The 26,065-nt window shown below is 36.4% G+C and overlaps 1 protein-coding gene across 3 annotated transcripts; it reads right to left on the bottom strand.

Moving 5' to 3' along the window:
• Positions 1-316: 316 nt before the first annotated feature.
• UBA3 (ubiquitin like modifier activating enzyme 3) lies at positions 317-24,989 on the bottom strand. Of its 3 annotated transcripts, none has more exons than XM_065933309.1 (18): positions 24,919-24,989; positions 24,692-24,733; positions 22,752-22,872; positions 21,165-21,245; positions 15,953-16,035; positions 12,886-12,966; positions 9,340-9,383; positions 8,926-8,990; positions 8,464-8,619; positions 7,327-7,429; positions 7,070-7,183; positions 2,943-2,996; positions 2,378-2,414; positions 2,210-2,291; positions 1,761-1,861; positions 1,583-1,646; positions 1,436-1,490; positions 317-1,099 (listed from the first exon to the last, which is right to left on the bottom strand). In XM_065933309.1, the coding sequence occupies exons 1-18, from the start codon at positions 24,936-24,938 to the stop codon at positions 1,011-1,013; spliced, it is 1,392 nt and encodes a 463-aa protein (XP_065789381.1). In that variant the 5' UTR covers positions 24,939-24,989; the 3' UTR covers positions 317-1,010. The 3 variants fall into 3 exon arrangements, with proteins under 3 accessions (XP_065789381.1, XP_065789382.1, XP_065789383.1); XM_065933310.1 differs by having other exon boundaries at positions 7,070-7,180; XM_065933311.1 differs by lacking the exon at positions 24,692-24,733 and having other exon boundaries at positions 24,919-24,987.
• Between the last annotated feature and the right edge of the window lie 1,076 nt (positions 24,990-26,065).

The raw sequence follows: 26,065 nt of genomic DNA, 5'->3' as shown, positions 1-26,065 counted from the left end.
AGAACATGTATTATATGTTCCCACACTAAGATACTAAAACTCATTTTCAGTACTTAGGTTTAATTCTGTTTTAAGCCTAAGAATTTTGGAAGGGGAAAAAGCATTTCAAGAGGCCTTCATATAAAAATTAAGTCATTCCATTTCATTACATTATTATGTCAGAGCAAATTAAATCAGTAGGTATTTATTGTGGCTAAAGTACTAATTCAAGTACTATAAAATTTTTGTATTAGTAACTCTGCTACATATTTTAAAATTATTTCTACATCAGGACAGAACTACTTACTAAATATATTTTAAAATTTCAGTGAGAAAATTAGACAATATATGATTTTATTAATAAATAATGTGAAAGCATCAGTGATAACGGTTTGAACACTAAATTCTTTTACACATCCATGTCTTGGCTTTAATGTTATGCATACTGGCATCTGGCACTGAAGGTAAACACATGAAAATATTTCCCATTTCCATGCACAGGTGTTCAACTATATACCATTTATAAATTATTATGGACAAGGTAACTTTTCCAATAATATTCATTTGGACAGCCACAATTAATATTAAATCAAGCAAGAAGTAGGCTATGTTGAACATATGCTCTAGATGTCAGTATTTAATGTTATTTAAAACTTAATTTTCTTATTTTTTTTAAGGGACATCTTTTTGTATATGTGGGTGCTCAAATGAAAACTGAAGAATGCATTCTTTGACCATAACCAAATTCTCATACAAGAGGGTATTTGCCTCCTCCTCTAAAAGCAGCAACATATTTGCTCATAATCTCCCTCTCCAGGCACCATTTTCCATATCACTAATGAAAATGCTCACAAGCACCAACCCCAAAATTTTGTCTTCAAGGGAAAGGTATAAAGTTTAAAAAGTGGCTCATATTTTAAAAAGTCAGATTCCAGCAACACTAATGCTAAAAATGACATCAATTATATTTCTTAGCATCCACAAAGTATAATATTTTCATGAGTTTTCTATTATGTGCAGATTTATTTTCCTTAAGAAGTAAAATGAAGTTTGAATAGTACTGTCTGTGGTGTGGTGACATCAGCAACTGCCAGTTCTTGTCCATCAACGAGTCCCAATTCTAAGAGAAAAAAAGCTAAATTAACCCAAGCCAAAAAAAAAAAAATCTCAAGAAGAGATAACACATTCACAAACTATAGCAAATTATGGTCTAAACAAACATCAAAATCCAGTTCTCTTTAATCAAGGTAATATTATATTTGATTTCACACAGATTTTTTAATACTCTACTCAAAGACAATTAATTCTATTGTTTCTTAAGCTATAACTAATTAGAATGGTATTACCATTCAAAAGCATTAAGAGCAAATCTAAAATAGGCCTTTATTACTTTCACTGGAAAAAAAAAAACAGAAGAAATTGATTAGCATTAGTAAATACACTCATTTAAAAATACCTTTCAATGTCTTGGAGAGATTTGGCCTTGTTCGTTCTTCAATAGAGGTTACTGACTAGAAAATAATAATGTAAAGCACATTAAGTGAAATTAAACTTTTAATGTAATTTTGTGGGGGGCGGGGGTGGAAAACTGAACACTGATCACCTGTAAGTAAAGTGTTCTATTTTTGCCCTCTAATGTGGCTGTGATAGCTGGAGATTTCATCTGCCTAAATTATAAGAAAAAAAATCAGAATCATTTTTCAAAAAAAACAATTCTAGTTTTTAACGTTTTAAAATCACAAATTTTTTTCTACAACATAACAAAAGTCCTGAACACTTACAGAGAAGCACTATTGGTGAGATAATCCAAAACCTCCTGCAGTTTAGCTGATGGAGAAAACTGAATGTTTTGAGGAAGCTGGCTGCAAGCTGGGCAGTTTTCCTACATATAAAACACAAATCACAGTGACACATGCACCAATAACAGTCTACTTATAATGATGAAATAAAAATCAAGTTGTTCTATCATCAGTTGTTTATTTCCTATGAACAAATTTTTTATGTTTTAAAACCTGCTTTTCCCAGCGGGTCATTTTTCCTAAATTATTTCACTACATAGTATTTATTTGAGGCTGTACTATAAAAGATACATAGTAAGTAGGGTTCTGGAAGTCAGAAAATACTTACAAAGGGTGTGGGAAATTTCATTCACATTTCCAACCAGTAATTAATATTTAAAAATCAAAGTATGCATAATCAAAAAAGCTTTCATTAGTATACTACTACTAACCTTTCTCTCTGCTTCAAATGTGTACGTGTATAGTCCATCTACATCGTTGAAAACCAAGTAATTATTAAGGGGAATATATGCGCTGTAATGAAAAAAGTGTTTATTTTTATATAACTGAGCCAGATCAAAACACAGACTTATATACATACTAAAAATGAAACTCATTACCTTGTGGCTATTTTAAAAACCTCAGTGGCACACACAGCTAAAGAGGAAAGAAAATAAAGATGCTTTAACTCAATAAAAATTAGACATTTAAAATAGAAGTTAGTTATAAATCAAAACAGATAAATTTACAAAGCTATTGATTACAAAATAAATAGAAAAATACATACAAAAACACTATTATTTTTTAAAACTGAGAATATAACATTTTATATGTTTTGTATAATCCAAATGACAAAGTAACATTTTAAAGTAACATTACAAGTTTTCCTCTCTCTTCTTCAGACTGAGTAGCCTATTATACTGATTAAAAAGAAATGGCACTAAAATGTCTTCTTACTATAGAGCACTTTATCTATGAAATAATGTAAGACGAGATACATACAATGTCCAATAGCTTGTCTTGTGGTTTTGGGGGCAGCTTAATTATACTACCATCCACCCAAGAAGACAATCAAATCTCCAGAACACTAGTTTTCTGAGATCATGTAGCTGCAGAAATACCGACTTAGGTACTGAAAATCTGAAGGGATGGAAATAAAATTAAGTAGTGGCTATTTTTCCTCACCTGCAATGACTGCATTTGTGGAAGCTACTGCAGGAATGATTCGTTTTACTACTCCTAAAAAATATATTAATTAAAATATGGTTATTCCTTTTTTAATAAGTAGGTATCTTAAATTAGACAATGATTATTATTAAATATCATGCCCATTACTTGATTTTTCAGGCTTTCAGGTCAGAAAATAGACTTAAGTTTAGCCATGAAACAATCTTCTTTCACACTCATTATTTTGTATTAACAGCAGGTTCAGAATCCTAAGTTATAGTAGGAAAGATAAGTGAATTCTTCATACTGTTTTATATAAAGATGAGACAATAATATACTAATAACTCCTAAAATTTCAGGTGTTAATTTTGCTCCAAGAACAGTATGAAGATTAAATAAAATTTTACCGAATTTACATAACATGTTAGTCTTACTACTCTGATTTTAAAGATAAGGAAAATGAGGTTGAGAGAAATGAACAGCATCCACACTTATACACCTTGTAAGACATAGGGGTGATAGATGAACCCAGGTCTGCCCTAATGTACATAATCTTAACTGACACAGTATACTATACTATCCTCAGTAAGGTTTGAGGAAGATGAGTAAGTTACTGAGTTTTTCTTCGTCTATTAGTTTTAGCCATTCTATTCACAAAAATTTAAGACAAACAGAAAAACTACCCCTAAACACTTTGTTTCACTCTACAACATGGACTATACAAAATATTAAACACAGTTCTCTATTTCTACCCCACTTTTTTCATTTTACTATCCACAGATTAGGAATGACCAAAGCCCCACCTAAAATCATTTTTTAAGTACAAAATAAATATTCTGTAACTATATTTGTACTGTTCATTTTAGACAACAAAAATTGTGATCAAAGCAGCTATATTATCTTAGACTGTGAGAGAGCCCTGAAAGATGTGCTTCCAAGATTTTAGGTGCTGGCAGGTGAGGTTTTAAAAACTTAAGAAAAAAGGCAATTATCTAAGAAGATGTGAAAGGAAGATAGTTAAGGAGCTGGAAAGTTGTTTTAAAAAATTAATTCTGACCATCTGACTGTTATGTGCAATTTCAGAAAGAGGAAACAGGGAGGAGCTAACCTCCTGATGATTCCTGGAAGCTCACCAGTGAACCACAAAGAGCAGGATATAGTGGAAGGAGAAACAGGTTGTCACAAACAGTGAGAAGCTGAAGACACACTGTCCAATAAAAGATTCACCCATCTCTCACCCCTCAAAAAGTCTGGATTCCACTTCCAATTTGACTTCTCTACTGTTTGTCAAGGCTCTCAAACATCAAGCTAAGAAATACACACTAAGCCTTGCTAAAAGGTATGGAAGGATAAATAAGACTATACACAGAAATGAGTTTGCAGTTCCCAATCAGGACAAACGGAATTCATTTGTTAATTCAAACAATTAGCAAATAAATGTGTATTATATGCCAGATACCATTCTAGGTGCTGTACAGAGGAGCAGTAAAAAAAATTACCTTACAGGGATGGAGGAGTCCATTAGATGGTTTCCTTGGAGAGGTGATAATTTGAATAGAAATCTAAACCATGAAAAAGACCCATTCATGCAATGACCTGGGGAAAATGCAATTGTGTACATGGCAGGGGCAAAAGTCCCAGAACAGGGATGAATCAGAGTGTAAGGATGAAATATTCTTCATATAGGAAAACAAGGCTATCTGAATTCTGAGCAATTATAACAAGGTAAAATAGTGAATGATTTATAAGTCATTATCGGTTGGTATGATCAGGAAATTGTTAAGTTGATGCCTGAGTGACAGGCAACCAACCGTGAGGGGAATCCAAGGAAGAGTATTCCAAGCAAAAGCATCAGGAGTTATTGAAGTTCTAAGGTGGAATCATGCTTAGTGTGCTCCAGGAACACAAAGCAGGTCAGAACAACGGTATAAAGAAAGTGAAGTCGCTCAGTCATATCCAACTCTTCGCAACTCCATGGACTGTCGCCTCCCAGGCTCCTCAGGCAACAGTCCGTGGAGTTTCTCAGGCAAGAGTAATGGAGTGGGTTGCCATTTCCTTCTCCAGAGGATTCTCCCAACCCAGGGATGGAACTTGGGTCTCCCGCATTGCAGGCAGAGGCTTTACCATCTGAGCCACAGGGAAGCCCCAACAATGGAACAATGAGTGTACAAATGCAACAAGGAGTGTGTAAGAATAGAATTTTCAAATGACATTACTAAAACATCAGTAAACATAAGGAAATAATTACAGGAGAGAAATGGCAGATTTTCAGAAGGACAAAGCTCTTTCTGGTGAGCTTAATGATCTTGAACAAAATTCTAGGAAAGGTGAACTATGAGTAGATACATTAAGAAACATTAGTCACTAAAACTGAGTGTTAGGACTGTTACTGAGACAAGTCACAAGACTACCTCATTTGGTTACCATGAATAGCTTTGGAGCCGAGGGAAATGTGAAAGATGAGCCTCAATAGAGCATTTGGAAAGGTCTTTCATGACATCCTTGTGAACAAGATAAAGAAACATGAAGTACTCAAGAACATATGATCAACAGAAGGGAATAAATGTAAAAGGTCCTGACCAGAAGTATGATTCAGTTATCTGTTCTCAGCCACTTTAGTCTTGTTAAAATTTTTAAGTATTTGGAAAAGAGGTAAAAGATATTATCAAAACAAGTGATATGAAGCTAAAAAGAATACGTTAAGTTGGCAGGCATAAAGAACATATTAGGTTGGTGCAAAAGTAACTGGTTTTGCAGTGTTGAAATCTGCCATTTGATGTTGGAATACACTCTAAATAAATGTGACTATGTTATACATCATATTAATGTGCATTTCTCACTTTATGTTTTTTTACTAAATGACTTATTACTTGCTGTTTATTTTTCATTGGTAAAAATGTGTTGATTAATAAAGGTTCCTATTTTGATTAATCAAGATGTGTTCGAGCCTAGTTATAATGATTTAAAATTCACAGTTCAAAAACTGAAATTACATTTGCACCAACCTAATACATATATATATACAGAACAGCAGGATGAGTTTAAGAATAAATTTAAAAGGACCTATACTTGAATATAAAGAAAAAAAAAAAATGCCAAATCTGTAACAGATGTGGCTTAGCAATTGCATATGTGAAAAAAACTTCCAGATTTTAGCAGACAGTAACCTGAAGGAATCGAAAGTATAGCATCAATGTAAACCACAAGCATTGCCAGCCCAGGTTGGATACATGAGACAAGCGCTCAGGGCTGGTGCACTGGGAAGACTCAGAGGGATGGGATCGGGAGAGAGGTGGGGGGGGGGGATCAGGATGGGGAACACATGTAAATCCATGGCTGATTCATGTCAATGTATGGTAAAAACCACTACAATACTGTAAAGTAATTAGCCTCCAACTAATAAAAATAAATGAAAAAAAAAAACCCACAAACAAATAATACAAAACCCTGGCCTCCTCTAAGACTGCATCAATGCTCAGAAGTGTATCCTAAGACTCATCCTAGAGCACTGCATTCTCACCTGGATAGTTCAGAGAAGTATGGATAACTGAAATATGGTTAGAAGAAAATAGCATGATGGGAATTTGAGTCATGGAAACATGTTGATGGGTTAAAGGAACTAGCAAGGTTGATGGGAGTGATAACAATTTGGAGGGTTCAATATGTTAAGGGCTATTACTTGAAAGACAATTAAATTTACATATGGCATAAGCATATGGCATACTCTGAGACAATATCCAGCCCACACAAAAAAGATGGAGATTTCTCTTCAATACATAGAACTGTCATAACAATACTCTCCAAATGTGAAATGATTGCCCCAGAAATGGATAAACTGCTCTTCAGCAAAAGATAAAGTCAATGAATGGCTTGACCTGGATGACTCAGGGACTCCTCTAAGCCTGAGTAAATAAGATTCAATGATTAAATTCCTCCGAGTAAGAAGTGCTATGGATTCTAGTAAATTCAGTTTCCTTCTAACAAATTTGGCGCAGCTGGAAACTGTTATTTCCAGAGCACCTTCACTAAATCACAGAGGGATAGTACTATCTGAAATCACTTATCAATTATTTCCCCCAAAGCATCACATCCTCTGAAAAAGGGACCATCTTAAGATCGTTATTAATGAAAATTCACTAACTTACCTTGAGTGAGTCTATATGTAACACCTCTAATATTATATTGTGATGCTCTTTCCAGGGCTTTTTGGAAAATCCACTGAATATGATCAGGGTCATCACCATCTAATGGAACTCCTTCTGTCAGGAAAGGGGGGAAAAAAAAAGGAACTGAAGACAGAAACATGTACACATAAATCAACTTATTTTTAAGGTAAATGTCCAAATAAATAATATAGACAAGTATCTTATATAATTGTGAACTATGAAATTAGGTTTATTACCTCCAAAAGGCTGTTCCTTAGGCCACTGCAATATCCTGACATACTCAATACAGTGTTCTGGTAGCCGGGGCATCGACGCAATGGTGCACATGGGAAAATTAACCTAAAAACACAGTTTGCCTTTTTTACTGAATTTTAAATAAATTATTTTAAGATGTAACTTCTAGTTATGATCTAGTTTGTAAAGTTTCTTATAATTCATATTAGTCTTCCACTTACAGAAACAAAATATTTAATACTATTAAGAATGCTTCTGAAATTAACACAGCTGATCTAAGTCACTTCACTTAGGTTGATCTCCCTAAGAAAACAGGTTTGCTCCACACTTAAAAAAATACATAAAGTTAAGCTTTGTTAGAACACGGGAAGAATAGGAGTGAATAAATTCTCAAATATGAGTCCTCTATTATGTTTAACTAAGATTTAAATCTGTAAGATATAAAATTAACCAAAACAAATCAATTTCAAATAAAAACTAATAAAATTATTTCTAAATCAGACTTCTAAATGCCCTTTCAAGTGGAAATGCAATTAAAGAGCCTTGATGACTTTGGAAATAACATTCTCATCTCTGATGTCTTCATATCCTTGAAACACAGGCAAAAACCCAACAAAACAGATTACAGCTCTATCCCAACATATAACTTTCTAACTGATTCCCTGTTCCTTATTCTCTAAATAAAAAACTAACAGAAATGAATTACGAGAACAGAACAGCATCAAAATGATCATATTGCGTCTATGTATGCAAGTGCTCAGTCGCTCAATCATGTTCAGTTTTCACAACCCCATGGACTAGAGCCCACCAGGTTCCTCTGTCCGTGGGGTTTTTCTGGCAATACTGGAGTAGGTTGCCATTTCTTTCTCCAGTGGATCTTCCCGGACCAAGGGATGGAACCCAAGTCTCCTGTACTGCATGCAGATTCTTTACCGTTGAGCCATCAGGGAAGATACATTATGTCTGTATCTTTCCTTAAATAAAGGGAAATTTCGTATTTCATTATCGTTCTTCTTAGCATGCCTTTTAAAATACGGTTATTCCTAATTAAAAATCCTAAATATTGACTAATCTTAATAATGCAACCCTTATTTCACCCCAGGATACTATTAAACAGATGCAGGTACTTCTGTGATTACCTGTGGTGGATACAGTTCTAGCGTGCATTCAATACAAGCAGTCATTCCAGGTAGAATCACCCGGGCATTTCCTTTAAAACCTTCTGTCCCTCCATCTATCAAAGGGACAATGGAGCTTGGATCTAATACACCATCTTCATAATTTAGAAGAGATATCTAGGAAAATTGTTTCAAGGGTTTAAAAGGAGAGGGGGATAAGAATTCAAAAAGGGAGAATGATATCAACAATTCTAAAAGTCAATCACATTACTGAATACTAACACATCAAATCAAGGGATTACATTAGTAGCAATTTACATCCAAACCTGCAAATTAATGAATGGCAATAAACAAGGAACTACATCTATTACTGAAAATGGAATAAACTCTGATTTTTCAAAAATATGACATAAAATCTCATTTTTAGTATGTTAAGAGCAGCAGGAAGAACTTCAGAGAACTGTAAAAACACTAAGTCTTTACCAGCATGCCATTTATCCATCTTCTGGCTATGATGGAGTCCAGTCCACATACAATTATATGAAATTCTATGAGAAAAAAAAATGCAAGTTGAGTTTTTAAAAATGCTGCCACACAAAATGATTCACAATTTCTAAGAAACAAAAAACATTTTTCATTTTAAAATAAACATACACAGCTTCCAATCCTTAAGTAATCCTTACTCAAAACAGCATATAAAAATGCAGCTAATGGTGCCAACTAAGAATTAAAAAACAGTGCCATCCTCCTTTCAATCAGTCAACATCATTCATGAAAAGCCAACACCAAGAAATGAAAGCAAATAAAGAAACAGCAATAAAATAGCTAGCAAGCCGTAAACAGCAACTAAAAAATATAAAAATTTAGTGAGAACTGAATTTCAAGTGGAAAACTTACGTCGATAGAAAGTGTCGTCAAAATCCTGAATCTTGTTGAAATGTCTGAATATAAGTAAAGGAACTTAAGCTGCTAAATTTTTAACTTATAAGATAAATTCAACAATGCCACAGGATCAAATTATAAATGTATATTTAAAACAAGACATAAGTCATCAGTGTTCAAAGCAATGGAATTCAAGGAATTTGATAAAAAGAAAACAATCCTATCTCCTGAAAAAACTGTTTTCTAAACACTCCTCTCCCCTAATGACATAGAATAGTTTCTCTCAACCCCAAGCCTCCTTATTAGTATAACTGTATCTCTGTTATACTTTCTACTCTGTTGCAACTCTTATGTAAAACCATAAACTCTGGGAAAACAGAATGTGTGTCTTCAACCATCAGCATCAAGCAGAGGCAATAAAAATTTGTTCAGTGAAGGGAACGGGTATGCTATAGTTCCCACTTACAAAGGGGAGTCTAGGAGTTAACGTACTGCACAAATTAATACACTGTACACCTTAAGTTTTTAGTTTTATACATCAGACATAGGCAATTAAAAAAAAAGTTACTGCAAAACTAATTTCTAGAAAACACAGATGTTTCCGATAGCTTTCTCAGGGGCTAAGGATTTGTTATTGATTTTTTCCCCTTATTGGGGGAAGGGTGAATTTCCTTCCTTCCTCACTGAACTCAGTTTTTCGAGTCTCTCTCTGCCCAACCAGCACCATATTAGCAGGCTTCCCCAGCCTGGAGGGTGCCAAGAGAACGCCATTCAAAACTGGCTGTGAGTGTGAATCACAGTACTTAACATCTGCATAGCAGACATATGCAAAAAAAACATTTTTAAAAATGTTTTCTAAATGGAGCAATTTCATTTAGTAATGCATAAATTATACTCCCCTAAAACAAATCATCCATTGCAGACTTTAAAAACCAAAATGGAAAAGAGGGACAATACATAGTATGTGTGCTCTAGATTTTTTTATTATTATTCTGGCCTACAAATAAAGAAATGTGTTCAATTCTAGCCCTCACCCACCAAGACCCCTATTCCTTGTGACTACCAGGCAAATGAGAGGTATAAGCTGCAACTAGAAAATGGAAGTCAAAAGAGAACCAGAGCAAACAGTAGCAAAACAAAAATAGGAGACCCAGGAGCCAGATCAAGAAATGCCATCTCTTCAATCCAGATCTAAAAAAGGCAGAGAGACAAAAAAGTGTACACATTCTTTTTCCCTATAAGGACATGTATTTGCATGTTTAAACTTTTTATTTTTGCAAAGACAGTACACAGTGTCCCATATTTCTTTCACCCAGTTTCCCCTAAGGGTTACATCACATATAAACTACAGTACCATATCAAAATCACAAATGTGACCCTGGTACAATGTGTGTGTTAGGTTCTGTCATTTAAATACACGTGTATCTGTGTAACGACTACAAGTAAGATGCACAACCCTTGCAGCACCACAAGTATCTCCTTCCTGCTACCCCTTCACAGTCACATCCATCCCCTCCAACATGCCAAATCCCTGGCAATTACTAACGTGCTCTCCGTCTCTGTAATTTTGATATCTGAAGGTTATATGCAATCAGGCAGTATATGACCTTTTGAGATTGGCATTTTTCATTCAGCATAATGCTCTTGATATCCATCCAAGCTGTACTTCATTAGTTAGTTTTTTATTGCTCAGTACAATACTACTATTCACCTATTGATGGATGTTTGAGTTGTCACCAGTTTTTGGCTACTTTGGTGTTTTTATACAGATGGTAAATGCCCAGGAATGAAACTGCTGAGTTGTATGTATATATTCAAATTTTTAAAAAAATAGCCAAACTATTTTCCAAATGACTACCATTTTACATTTCCAGTTTTCCTGTGTCTTTGCAAACATTCATTACTATTTTTTATGTCAGCTATCCTAAAAAGTGTGTAGTAAAACTCATTGTGATCATAACCTGGATCTCCCTTAAAGCTAGTAGTACTGAATATCTTATCATGAGCTTTTTACTATTTTCTTTAGTGAAATATCCCTTCATATTTTTGGTCCATTTTCTAACTGCTTTTTACTGTTATGAGAGTTCCTTATATATTCTTGATGAATCCTTTGTCAGATACCAACTTCATAAGTATTTCCCAGTGTGTAGCTTATCTTGTCATCCTAACAAGATCCTTCACAGAGCAAAAGTTTTTAATTTTGATGACATTCAATTTACCATTTTTTTTCTTTTATGGATTATTCTTTTGATGTGGTCTATGGATTTTTATCAAACCCTGCATCCCAAAGCTATTTCTCCTATGTTATCTTCCAAAGTTCTACAGGTTTACATTTTATACTTAACTTATAATCTATCTTCAGTTTATTTTTGCAATGTTGAGTTTTGAGATGCTTTTTTCTTTTTTTTGCTACCACGATTTACTGAAAAGATGGTCCTTCCTAGAGTGAATTGTTTTTGCACCTCTGTCAAGTATAAATTGGCCATACTTGCATGTGGCTATTTCTGGTTTCTCTATTCTGTCCTGCTGATCTGTGTCTATACTCTCTCCTTGGCAACATCACAGTTTGATTATTGTACTTAGATAATAACTCTTGAAATTGGCCATTGATTCCTCCAATTTTATTCTTTCACAGTATTGTCTTAGGTAATCCTTAGCTCTATCAATTTTAGAATAATCCTGTTTAGAGCAACAGAAAAGTTTGCAGGAATTTTGATAGAAACTTATATACAAATTGTACACAAATCTGGGGCTAAGTGACATCTTTACTATGTTGAATCATCCAGATCTTGAACACTACCATTCCATTATTTAGATCGCTTTTGATTTCTTTCATTTGCATTTTGCAATATTCAGCATACAAGACCTATGCTTACTTTGTTAAATTTACACCTAAGTATTTCTCTTTTTTTTGAGTAGTTATAAATGGCACTGTAGTTTAAATTTCAGTTTCCATGTGTTCACTGCTAGTATACAGAAATACAATTGATTTGTGTATGTCGACTTTTGTATCTTGTGGTATTTCCAACATAACAAATTCCATTTCCTAAGTTTCCATAAAATACTAAAAGTTCCCTGGATCTAAAGGTATGGGAATCAACAAAGTATGCATAGTCCTTTTTTAAAACATGTTTCTTAAAAAAATATATTTATTCTGACACACCTTCCATTTGACTAATAATATACTGACTCTTTACTTTGCCTGCTATGATAAGGCGATACAAAGATTACCAGTATCAGTATCCAGCCTACATACTTAAGCGTCTAGTCGAGGACATATGCAATTGAAACTTATATTAAAGATAATAAGGCAAATAAATGAAGGTACTTGCTACTTAAGCTTAATTTAGGGCAAAAAACATTTTATATAACCTTAAAAACAAAAGACTGAAAGGACATTTAACAAAGTGTTACCAAAAGATATGTCAGTAATAAGCTTACTGCTGCTGCTTATTTCTTCTGCCTATCTGTATTCTCTGTGTTAAACATCTCTCGTATAATAATAAAAATAAAAAGCTTCAAATAGTTAAGTATTGAGTAACTTATTTGTCAAAAGGATACGGAACTACATTGCAATTAGGAACTCTGTCATTTAGAAATTCTGCAGCAACTTCAGCCTTAGGTCTTCCAACATCTTTAGGCCTACAGAAAAAATTATATTTAAATTATCATTCATGATGTAAATCTAGATTATCTACATAATCTACTTTCATATATAAAAATATCCACAGTGAATTTATCTGGAGGCAATTTAGAAGGAATATTTTTACCTAAATATTTCTGATGAATAATGAGTCATTCAACACTAAATGTAAACCCTTGTTGATATTCCAAATTAAGTATTTTTAAGTACTGACAAGTCTAATTAAGTATTAAAGTGAAAATATGAAGTTTTTTAAGGTAAAGTGTAACAACAGCATGTTTCCCAGCCACTTCTCAAGGTTGTGTTTCCTAACGTAAAAAATTATGCCAGATTCAGAGATCTCCATGTCTTTGCCCTGAATCTCAGAACTTCAAGGTGTTATTATGCAGGTCTTGGCAGAAAAAAAATCAAGGGATCCTAGGGATGTGAGAGTGTTTTCATACCCACTTCTTCCCATGTGTGCTAATTGACAAGTAAATGCTGTATCCCATAAGCAATCACAACTATGGTTTCTGAAGGAATAATTTCAAAGGCAGTATCTAGAATTGCAAATGCTACCACTATCTTCAAGAAGGTAAAAATAAAAGACCTTGAAAGGTTACTCCTAGATAATAACTTCAGTTACAGACAGGAAAGGACATGAGTTCTCTCCTAATCTCAGTACGAATGCTTATTTTGAATGGTATTTTTCTTTCCTAATATTTCCTCATTCTCTTCACGGGAATAAATCACTCCCTCGGGTATACATGATAAGCGCTTCATTACTACTTTTTCACAATATGATTTTTGGTTACATACATAGGTCTATCATACCTACCAGACTATGAACAACTGGAAGAAAGTTACCATACTCATCTCTTTGTACTCCTTCCCTAGCTAAGTACAGAGTAAACACTTGAAAAATAAATGAAAATTAAACAGCCACTGTGCGCATCAGAAATCGTATTTTACTTAAAATTGGAATCTTTAACATGTATATGTATGGCTGAGTCCCTTGGCTATTCACCTGAAACTACTACAACATTGCTAATCAGCTATACCCCAACACGAAATGTTTTTGGTGCTAAATAGATAAAATGCTAAAAATAAATAAAATAGGAAATTTAAAAAAATGCTTTAACAGGTCAAATTTCTTCTCTCCAACAAGGCAGAATGCTTTTTGACTCAAAACTTCTGATAAGAGTTTTATTCTTTGTCCAAACTTGTAATTACAAGAGACTCTAGCATAAGTCAAGTAACTTGATTTCAGTATTGCATCCAACTACACTGGACAGAGTTCTTTAGGTATACAGAGTAGATAAAACAGTTTCAGGAATCTTTCAGACTATGTATTATATGTGCTTTCATAATTGATCCCAAAAAAAGAACTCTAAGATGGTTTCTGTAGGAACTGCTACTTTACCATTCCAGAATTAGGGGATTCAATTACTCCTCTGAAAAACTGTACTTTGAGTAAAATGGCCTTTCATACACATCATCCATGCAAGAATGGCACTGTTATACAGCAACACATCATCCTTGCAAGGTATCTTGGCCTAATTATTTAACCTGGAAAACAAGAACCTACTGTGGGGTTTTTGCTCTGAGATTAAATTAAGTAATATAGATAAAGAGTTCAGAAAGTACTTAATATATCCTAAGCACTTCACAAATCTTCAGTCACTATGATCTTCAATCATTATTTCAGCCCTATATTAAAGGGCACAGCTTATTATCAATAACCAATCAATTTGGAGGTGTCATTTGAAGAGCAGTCCTACACTAAATATTTGTCAGACTAGAAAGGGCCCACAAACTTTTTCTATCAAGAGAAGAGAAATGTCAAGGGCTGAAAAATAATACAAACAAAACCTTAAAAGTTAAATGTAGGGTTCACCGTACAATTACAATACTTTGTTAACTTGACTTAGTTTAACCCATTCTTCAACCTGTTTAAGATCTTTCCCAAAGTTAATTTTATCTTTTCTGTTACCTAACCTCATCTTGCATCCTAAGACTATTTGAGCACCTTTTGTCAGTACTCTGTGATCACTATAGAGAGAGAAAAAAGTCCTTATCTCTGTGCTGTTCTTAGTCACTCAGTCGTGTCTGACTCTGCGATTCCATGGACTATAGCCCGCCAGGCTCCTCAATCCACGGAGATTCTCTAGGCAAGAATACTGGAGTGGGTTGTCAGGCTTTCCGCCAGGGGATCTTTCCAACCCAGAGATCAAACCCAGGTCTGCCACACTGCAGGCGGATTCTTTACCACCTGAGCCACCAGGGAAGCCCATCCGTATAATTCTTTGAGTAACAAATACACTTTTAGCTAAGCCATTCAAGTCCCTAAACACTACATAGTAATATTCATTAATGAACTTTTCCTCAGATCTGCACGTAAGGACTACTTCTAGTATTTAAAGTCACTCCACATAAGCCACTCCTAGATGTTTACTACATTTCACTTATACCTAAGGTAATTATCCTTAAGTATAAGGAGCAAGTTAGGAGCAAGTTACATTTCACGTGCTCCTGGGTTTTCTCTCCTTAACTCACCATCTTATTTCACCTTCTATAAAAAGTTCAAACTGAAAAAAAAAAAAAAAAAAATTCAAACTGTGTCATAACTTCACTTCCCCAGAGTCACCACTCAAGTCTTGGCTCATAAGTCCCTACCAATATATCTCACTAAGGCCTAATATACAATTACTGTTCTCTTATGAAATCAACAGGAGGAAAAGAGTGGAACTCGGTGTTTTCACAGCACGATCATCCCAAAGATCACATTCACCTTTTGGACATTTCTTAAAATCAACAAAAACATGTATTTATTTACAAAACTATTTTTGCCAGAATGTCCAAAATTTTCCTGCAAAATTTACCTAAGACAGGAGTGACGGTTCTTAACAAAATTAGCATTATCCTCTCAGTAGTTTTTTATTAAACTGAAAATGTGCTCAAATTCGAATGATTACCACAATTTTAAAATAGGATATTAAAACTCACCTAAATAAAAATTGCCTATTCAGATTGGAAACATCTATAGTGTCCATGTCTATAACGTGAATCTGTCTAAAGCCAGACAAGGCCTGTGAGAATAAAAGGAAAAAAAAATCTAATTAAGTAAAAGGTTCATCACATTTAAAATTTTTTAATTTCTTTTCAGTGGTCTTAAATCTACAAGTTCTCAGTAATAAGTTATGCACAATTGTATTCAATGGTTAAAGAGTCACACAAGGTATATAAAACTCAGGGTTCTTGTAAAGGTCAAAAAAGTGTAGGTACTCAGTTTTAAATAATCCATAACCCAAAGAGAATAACTCAAAATTTCTATGGTTGCTTCATAATCCCATAAACACATCTGTTAAAGTTTGTTTTGCTGCTGCTGCTGCTAGATATTTTAATTTTACTATTCGTACTACTTAACTATAGTTGCTATTCGTTTCTAGAATACTGTTGAAAGTAATTCCTACAAGATTTATATTAATGTAAGCATGCTGCCAATCAGAAATAACTGTAAGATTATAAACATACACACATACATATATATATGTACACCCTGGACATGTAAAAGAAATACCTTAAAAGCAGAGTCAAGAGCAAGCAATCAAAGAGCTAGAGAAAGGCAACAAAACTCCTGCGTTTCAATGATAATGCCACATATTTTAACAGTACAAGGTGTTCAAACTTACTAGCAGATTAAAAAAAAAAATAGGTCTCAAGACTCAATTATGCTTCTCTGGTCATGGTCAGTTTCCTTAGGTAATCAAATTCAATCACTTGGTAATAATTTCACCATTTTTCTGCCCTCTTTATAGTAAGAGTTGTCCATACTTATATTCTCAAATTCCTCTCTTGCACTTGCTGTAAACAAGCTCTCACTCCACTGAAAACCACACTTATCAGTCACCAGTGATCGCCAAGACCAACTCTGACGCTCTCTAATACGACCCATCTCAAGTATTTGGCAGGGTATATGGATTGATTCCCCTCCTTAAAACACATTCTTCACCTGGTCACCTCACTCACAAGAATCTGAACACTTTTTATTTATTTTTTTTAATATATTATTTTAATCAATTCTTTTTTCTCTCTCCTTTTTTTAAAATTTATTTATTTATTTTACTTTACAACACTGTAATGGTTTTGCCATACATTGACTTGAATCCGCCATGGGTGTACATGTGTTCCCCATCCTGAACCCCCCTCCCAACTCCCTCCCCTTCCCATCCCTCTGGGTCATCCCAGTGCACCAGCCCCGAGCATCCTGCAACATGCATCGAACCTGGACTGATGATTTGTTTCACATATGATAATTTACATGTTTCAATGTCATTCTCCCATATCATCCCGCCCTAACCCTCTCCCACAGAGTCCGACGAATTTGCGTGTCATCCTTGCGTAGGGGTCATGCGTCTCTGTATCTTGAGTATATGTGCTGCCGAAGCAAGCACTGAACACTTTTTAAAAATTGGTTTCCCATTCACTACGCTCAAGAATTTTCCTCCTCATTTACTGGCCAGAATTTGGGGCACCCTTGCACTTATTAGCTTTGGTTACTTATGGCAATTTCAGACCATCTTGTAAGGTAAACCATCATCTAACAGATATTAATATCTGAAATTTAACAGTTTCCAAAACCAAAGCCAATCACCCTTGCTGACCCAAACCAGCAAATCTGTTCTTTACCCAGCCCACCTCACTTCAGTGAAAGCCAACTCCATCTTTCCAGCTGCTCACTGCAAAAACCTTATCATGTCAGCCTTGACTCCTCTTATGTACTACACCAACCCACCAAGAAATCCTATTGATTTCATCTTCAAAACATCCATAATCCAACCTCCTCTCACCACCTCCAGTACTACTTCTCTCTTCTAAGGGACTACCTAGCATCTCTTGCCTAGGTGACTTCAACAACCTTCACAACTGCCTCTCAGCTTCCTCGTCTGTTCTTCCTCCTGCCTCTTCTTAACACATCAGCCACAGCGATCCAGGTTAAAGCTGTATGGAGTCAACTCACAGACTTAAACCTCCTCCAATGACTTCCTGACTCAGAGTAAGAGGCAAAGTTCTTACAGCAGCACCTTAAGCATTTTGTGACTCTCACTCCAAGCTCATTTTGTTATCTCTGATACATCCTCCTAGAAAATGCCCCCCTCCTCACTTCTGCTTTAGCTACAATGACCTCCATGTCCTCCTGGAACATAACAGTTATGTTCCCACTTCACAGCTTTTGCACCTGATACTCCCTCTGCTTAGAATGTTCTTGCTCACCTCTCTGCCCAAATAGCACCTTTTTGTGAACCCTTTCCCCTCCCGCCAGGCTATCTATATTCCATCCTTCCTTTCTCCGTAGCATTTCAGCATTTATTACCATCTGACATACAACATAGTTCACTTGTCTTTTCCTTCCACTAAAACAGAAGCCTTCAACATACAAATGCCTATTTTGTTCAAGGCTGTATCTTTAGCATTAAAACTGTACCTGGTATATAGAGAAAGAGGTTCAATAAATATTTGCTCAATCAATAATATTAATGTCATATCCTTTATTTTAGAATGAGCCTTTTGGGGCTTATGATCAATTCAAAAATATGCATGTATCTCTCTTTTGTTATTTATGTGTGAAAAGCAAGCAAAGTAACCAGTGGTAAAATTGAAAACCCAGTTTTCTTCTATGTAAGAGATTATTACAATGCACTGAGTAACAAGGCCACTTCTGAAGTTGTTTGATGACTACTCCTCAGATCTAACCTCAAATTACTTTACACTTTAAACTGGTATCTATCACGTTTGCAAGTAACAGCTTTGAAATGGAAAAAAGCTAACTATTTAAGAGATTTGTGACTACAATGCCTATGAAAACCACAGCCTATATTCCCTAAAACCTTTGGTTCTTGTGCTGCAAGGGTGTTTGTATCTAATAAAGTACTGTCATTTTGGCATCCTATCACAGGGCACATCGTGTGTGTGTGTGTCTGTGTGTGTCTGTGTGTCTCTCTGTCTCTCTCACAGGGCACATCGTGTGTGTGTGTGTGTGTGTGTGTGTGTGTGTCTCTCTCTCTCTCTCTCTCTCTCTCAGGGCACACTGTAGCCCACCAGATTGTGTGTGTGTCTGTGTGTGTCTGTGTGTCTCTCTGTCTCTCTCACAGGGCACATCGTGTGTGTGTGTGTGTGTGTGTGTGTGTGTGTGTGTGTGTGTGTGTGTGTGTGTGTCTCTCTCTCTCTCTCTCTCTCTCTCTCTTTCTCAGGGCACACTGTAGCCCACCAGATTCCTCTGTCCATGGAATTTTCCAGGCAAAACAGGGCACATCGTGGTGTGTGTGTGTCTGTGTGTCTGTGTGAGTGTGTGAACAGGGCACATCGTGGTGTGTGTGTGTCTGTGTCTCTCTGTCTCTCTCACAGGGCACATCGTGCGTGTGTGTGTGTGTCTGTGTGTGTCTGTGTGTGTCTGTGTGAGTGTGTGAACAGGGCACATCGTGGTGTGTGTGTGTGTCTGTGTCTGTGTGAGTGTGTGAACAAGGCACATCGTGGTGTGTGTGTGTCTGTGTCTCTCTGTCTCTCTCACAGGGCACATCGTGCGTGTGTGTGTGTGTGTCTGTGTGTGTCTGTGTGAGTGTGTGAACAGGGCACATCGTGGTGTGTGTGTGTGTGTGTCTGTGTCTGTGTCTGTGTCTGTGTGAGTGTGTGAACAAGGCACATCGTGGTGTGTGTGTGTCTGTGTCTCTCTGTCTCTCTCACAGGGCACATTGTGGTGTGGTGTGTGTGTGTGTGTCTCTCTCTCTGTCTCTCTCTCTCAGGGTGTGTGTGTGTGTGTGGTGTGATGTGGTGTGGGGTGTGTGTGTGTGTATGTGTGTGTGGTGTGGTGTGGTGTGTGTGTGTGTGTCTCTCTCTCTCTCTCTCTCTCAGGGCACACTGTAGCCCACCAGATTCCTCCATCCATGGGATTTTCCAGGCAAAATACTGGAGTGTGTTGCCATTTCCTTCTCCAGGGGATCTTCCCAACCCAGGGATCAAACCTGCATCTCCTGCATTTCCTGCACTGACCAGGAGTCTTTACCACTGTACCATCTGGTAAGCCCTATATGATACATACGGCTATTTATTTTGTGAGAGACGTCTTCCCAATGATCCTTCACATTCACTAAGGACATACATCATGATGACCAGCAATGCCCACAGAACCAAGCATAGTACTCAGTATCAGGAAGTGTATTAAGTTTTTGCAGTCTCACTAGGAGTGACGTTACCTAGCAAAAGTAATGTGCTTATTTATATTTAAACTTAGGTCCCAAGGCTGACTAGATTCATCATCTGGCTGTTACCTGCTTCATTTTCTAAGGAGTTTGCTCTATCATTTCCACTTTTCCACATACTAATAAAAAGCAAGCATAAAACAGCTCCAAATCAATTCTTCCCCTAACCATTTTTGTTAAATAAACTGATAAAATCTTATAAAGATCTACTTTGTAGTTATCAGAAGTCAATGAAACTAATTAAGTCACAAATTATGGATTCCATCCAGTACATAGGAATAGCTTCACTAAATAGTACCCTTTCTTGACATGATGTTCTTTTAAAACAGACTAACCAAAAAAAGAAAAAAAAAGGTTTAGCTTTCCCATATTTTATGGGTCTACTACCACATGGTTATCAAAAAAAATTACTGTATGATTAGATCATGTAATGACACAATGGTTCAGTGAAGTACTTGACTGAAAACTGATGGCCTGGATTAGATTCCAGGCACAACACCATAATCCAGAAAAAACTCGTCATTTAACATCCCTGAACCTGTGTCTTCCTCTATATAAAATGAGATAGTGTCCTATTCACCTAAGTGGATTATTTTGAGGGACATACAAAATAATAAATACTTTGAAATTACATGTGAAATATGAATTAACAGTTTTGCTATTTACTTGTCTGAATTAACAAGCACTTTGCAAGAGGAAGCACAAAAATTTGCTGGATAAAAAGAAGAGAAGAAAGGAGAAATAAAAATGTCTTATCAGTCATTACTTTATAGCCAAGGACTTTAGGGTTTAAAAAGTTAAGTTACATCATCATTTTAATTACTATCTGGAATTTGACCTGCTAAACTTATCTAACAAAGGCTCAGGAGAAACAGTTAACAATCATAATAAAGGAATGACAGAAAAGGAAAAAGGTTTAATTATCATAGAGAAGGAAGGTACATATTTTATATATATATTACCAGGTTTTTCAGGAGCTCACATCCTAAGCCGCCAGCTCCAATGACTAGAACTTTACATGTATCTAACAAAAACTGGAGAGACTGTAAAGAACGAAAAGGCATATTAAAATTTAGTTGATAAAAACCTAAGTACCATCAATAAAGCAACAAACCATAAGAGTTTCTCTGTTTCCACAAAAAATGCAACTGAAGATAAAGAGCAACCTTTGAAATTAATAAATTATTTAAATTTATGAACAAGGTATAACCAGAAATTGTATAACCCTAATGATTTCTGGACAGGGAGGCCTGGCGTGCTGCGATTCATGGGGTCGCAAAGAGTCGGACACGACTGAGCGACTGAACTGAACTGAACTGAATGATTTCTGAGAGTTCCAACTTTAATGTTGCTAAATTGAGTTTTACTGGTTGAAATTAAAAAGCTACTATTTCTAACAAGAAAAAATATGCCTAGTTTATAGTTGTCTCTTTTTTTAACTTTGAAAGGAGAGCATTAAACTCAATTATTTAGCTGACTTCTTAAAAATAGAAAAGTGTAAAAATCGAAAGAACTGAAGATCAAGCACTGCACAAGCTGTTTAGAGGTCTTTAAAAAAAGGGGGGTAAGAACAATAACATCTGCTTTTCCATACAGTTGGTTACACTTACAAAACAGGAGATGGCAGGAAGAAAAAACAGGTAAAACTCTTATTTTTTGCCTATCAGCAGAAATATAATTTGAAACAATCACTCAATACAAGAATCTTAAGTTATTAGTTCCCTGCCTCACCCCTGAAAAAAAAAGAAAGTCAGAAGCATAAGAAAATATGCTGGATTAGCCAAAGAAATACAGAAGACTGTCAATTTTGTCCAAGATTACTCAGGTTACTCAGATAAGACAAGTCAAACCTAAGAGTGTGCACCTCAAATTCAGGAGCAGCACAATACTTCTATTTCAAAACAGTATCTCTTCATCAACATAAAAGGAGCTAAAAAATTTACTGTAAAGGAATATTTCCCATCCCATAATAAAAAAACAAGTTGTTTCTAATTGAACATTTGCTTTAAGTCAGACACTACCAGTTCCAAATTCTATTCCTCTATGATAGAGCAGTCACATACTTTTTATACTTTTTAACAGGCAATTAATTATATTGAATTCTAAGTAATTATTTATAAATTAATTATATTCAATTCCAAAACTAATTATATTCAATTCTAAGTAAAGATACTCATTTCAAATAAACTTCAAAATTTAAGCAAGCACATCTGTATCTCTATGAAAGTTAAATTTCTCATAGCAAGGATTAAAAAGGTGTGTCTCACAAGTAATTTTAAACTGGCATTTTAAATGAAGTATAACATAATTTTAAGTGAGGTTATGAAGTCATTTTACTCTTGAAAATTAACATATTACATTTGAAAAATGTGAAAATAACTCAAATACTATTCAAATAAAATCAGTTGCAAATATTCTATTTACTATTTCAAGATAACTTACACAATTCTATTAGTATTTTTATTATGAGTAAATTAAAAAGGAAGCATCTTATTATATTTGCGACATAAAACTATTAGAGGAGTTATTTAAAAATAAACATTTCTCACTTCAGTGCTCGGTTCGAAATCAGGGTGTGTGAAGGGTCCAGATCGCTCGAGGAACTTCTTTACATGGTTCCAGCGACCTTCCCAGTCTCCAGTGTCCCCACACCCACCATCAACAGCCATTCTGCACAGAACACAGTAAATTCAGCTGCAAAGATCAGTATGAAAAAGCCACACCTACAACTAATACGGTTTCCCCACATGAAAAGGTAACCACACCAGACCTGCTCAAATACAAAGGGTAATATTCAATGTAGTTACACTTAGGCTTTTATTGTCTTTTCTTGCTATTATATAGTTTATGTAAAGGTAAGAACAGATTGAGGAAATAATCAATATGTTTCTGGGTTCCTAAAATAACCTAAAATCAAATTTGGGATACTGATCTATCAGTGAGAAATGGGCTTTCTAAACATTTGGAACTTACTAAACACTGCAAACTGCCCAATCTATTCTATGAACAGCCTTGGAACAGAAAATATAAGCTACAAGAAAAAACAAAAACCAAAAAAAATCCCTCCACTTCCAGAATCCTAATGCTGGACATCTAACATAACTCATGGGTCCTTTCCAAGTTTGAAAGGTATAATTTATTTCTGATGAGAGAAACTTATGCACATTTTTCTCTGAGGTCCTAATTTTCAAAAAAGAATCTCTTAGGACTATAAGGTGGCTTCTATTGCCACTAAACACAAGGAAAGTTTTAGGTTATAATTATGTCACAGATAGGTAATACCATCTAGAAATCTTTTAGAACACACAATCTAGTAAGGACGGATTCCTCTAACAAAATATATTTTCTATTCATTGCAAGACTCATGTTTCCTTGTAATTATTTTTAATTTTCAAATTTCCTACAATCCCACAATTTATACCTTCAAACATATTTAGTAATATCCAATTTTGGACCAAGTATTGCCTAGCAATAAAGACCACAGGGTTTGACGTCACAGCTGGATTTGGTTCCACAATTAATAGCATTGTGACCTTCAGCAGATTACTAGACAGTCATAAACCTCATCTGTAGCCTGTCTGTAGCTACTTCTTAACGTCAGAATGATAGAGATAATCCACATAGAGGCCTTAGTACAATATGTGGTATAGAGTAAACATTCAAATTGTAGCTGTCATTTTAAGCAAAAGTGGAATGAAATGAAAGGTGGGAAGAAATGTTAAACTAAACTTGTTCCAAGTCCTCTTGCGATTAAAATTCAACTTTCTGAGATACCTAAGGCCCTGCTACTGGGGACTGCAACAGAAATGACTAACTCACCACGCCCACTGCAAGAGCATTTTCTTCCCGTCCCAAGTAAGGAGGAAGAAAAAATAGGTGATGCTGCGCGGGGTGTAACACACTTCGTTTAAACCTGTCTCACCAGCACAAAACTAGGCATCTGATATGAAATAAGGTGTGTAACATGGAAAGTGAAAGCTCTCTGGAGGCAACACTCTCCTTTCAGAGCCAATGATTTTGCAAAACTGACTGAAGTGCTTAGTACGATACCAGACTTAAAGTTCTCCTCAAAAGTTTGCAATTAATACTACTGTCTCAGTGTTTTCGAAAGGCCAAAAAACGGCCCATCGTCCGTTTCGTGTGTTTTGATAAGACTCCCTTCTCACAAAGTCTCGGCTCTGACAATCTGGGATGGAGGAAGAGAGGGGCGCAAGGGTCCTTCCGCAAGACCTTTAGGTTAGGCACCCCGGCGGGCCGGCGCGAAACCTGAGCGCGGTACCCGGGCCCAGCGCCCGCGCGAGACAGACAGCAGGAGGGCCCGCCGGGCCCCTGGGGCTGCGGACGGGGGTCGGGGGGATGAGGCCGCGCGGCCTGCGCTCCGGGTGCCCCCCCTCCCAGCCCCCCGGGCCCGCTGCGGCTGGTCCCCTAGGCCTGGGGTGAAGGGAGGCGGGGGCCCCGGAGAGGGCCCCGGCCTCCCGGCAGCACTAACTTCTCAGCCAGCAGCTCCTCTATTCTCCTTCTTTTCTTCTCCCTAAAAGAAAGAGAGAATAAAAGAAGGGTCAGCATCACGCTACACATTGGGCGCCGCGAGGGGATGGGGGGCGAGGGGACGGGGCGGAGGGTGGGAGGACCCCGGGTGGAGGCGGCGACCGCCCACCGCCGCGCTCTCTCACAACCCAGCCCGGCCCGGGGCGCCTGCAGAGCCCGGGTACTTACGGCTCCTCGCCATCCGCCATATTGTTCTCCGCCTCTTCCCAGGCACCCCCACGGTGGGAGGAGCGAAGGGGCGGGGCGGGGCGGGACCGGCCAGGAGGGGCCGGTGAAGAGGGGCGGGGACTGCGGGGAGGAGGCGGCGCTGCTGGGGCTGGCCGTGCGAGGCTCCCGTGGGTTTAAAGGCTTCTTTGTGATTAAAATCATGATTAAATACACTTAGAGAAGTCTTACCCAGTGTATAATGTTGTGTGAAAATACAACCTCATCTGTAGCTTATTTATGTATATACATAAATTGCATAAATTACAATTTATACAAATAACAAATACGTTGTTTATACGTTTTATGTATATGCAAAGCATCTCATCACCTCAAGATAAAGGGTGATAGAAGTTTGCACTATTTTCCAGAGTCAGAGATAGATCTGCAGACATATAGGTGGATACATAGGGGTGTGTGTGTGTCTGTGTGTGTCTGTACACGCACGCACCTGAATTCCTATGTGTCTGAATGGCTGGATAGAGAGAAACAACCATGTTCAAAACAAACAAGCAAAACATATATATATATACATACATACATACATATATCCTTTCTTGGAGCGGGACACGAATGAGATTTTGAGTCAGAAAGGTCAGTTTATTTAAATCCTTAACTCTCCACCTATGAACTGTGAGACTTTGGGCACTACTGTGTCTTCATTTGTAAACTGAGGATGATAATGTTCACCTTGTAAGTCTGAAATTAAATGAAATCTATCGTGTTTTCAAAATATAGTCCCTGATCAGCCACATCAGCATCATTAGGAAACTTGTTATAAATGCAAGTTTTCAGGCCCTATTTGCAACCTTCAGTAAACCCAGGTTGATTCTGGGCAAAATAAAGCTTGAGAGTCGCTGAAATGGAAAGCATAAAGCCTGGTTAGCACTCAGTTAATGTAGCTGCTAATAAATTATATTTAATTTCCTCTTTGTTCTTTATTATCCCCCAATCAAGTTTAATTCAATAACATTCATTGAGCTGAAAGTCAGTGCCAGACAGTCAATGGAGGGACAGAGTTCATAGCCCGCAGTCCCACAGCAGGAGACAGACACCAGCCCCTCTCCACGTCACATGTCTCAACATCAACCCAAAAACTTTTTTTTTTTTT

This window comes from Muntiacus reevesi, chromosome 4 (genome assembly GCF_963930625.1).
Source record: "Muntiacus reevesi chromosome 4, mMunRee1.1, whole genome shotgun sequence".
NCBI lineage: Eukaryota > Metazoa > Chordata > Mammalia > Artiodactyla > Cervidae > Muntiacus > Muntiacus reevesi.
The sequence above is the reverse complement of the archived record's forward strand: the minus strand, read 5'-3'. Positions and strand labels throughout refer to the sequence as shown.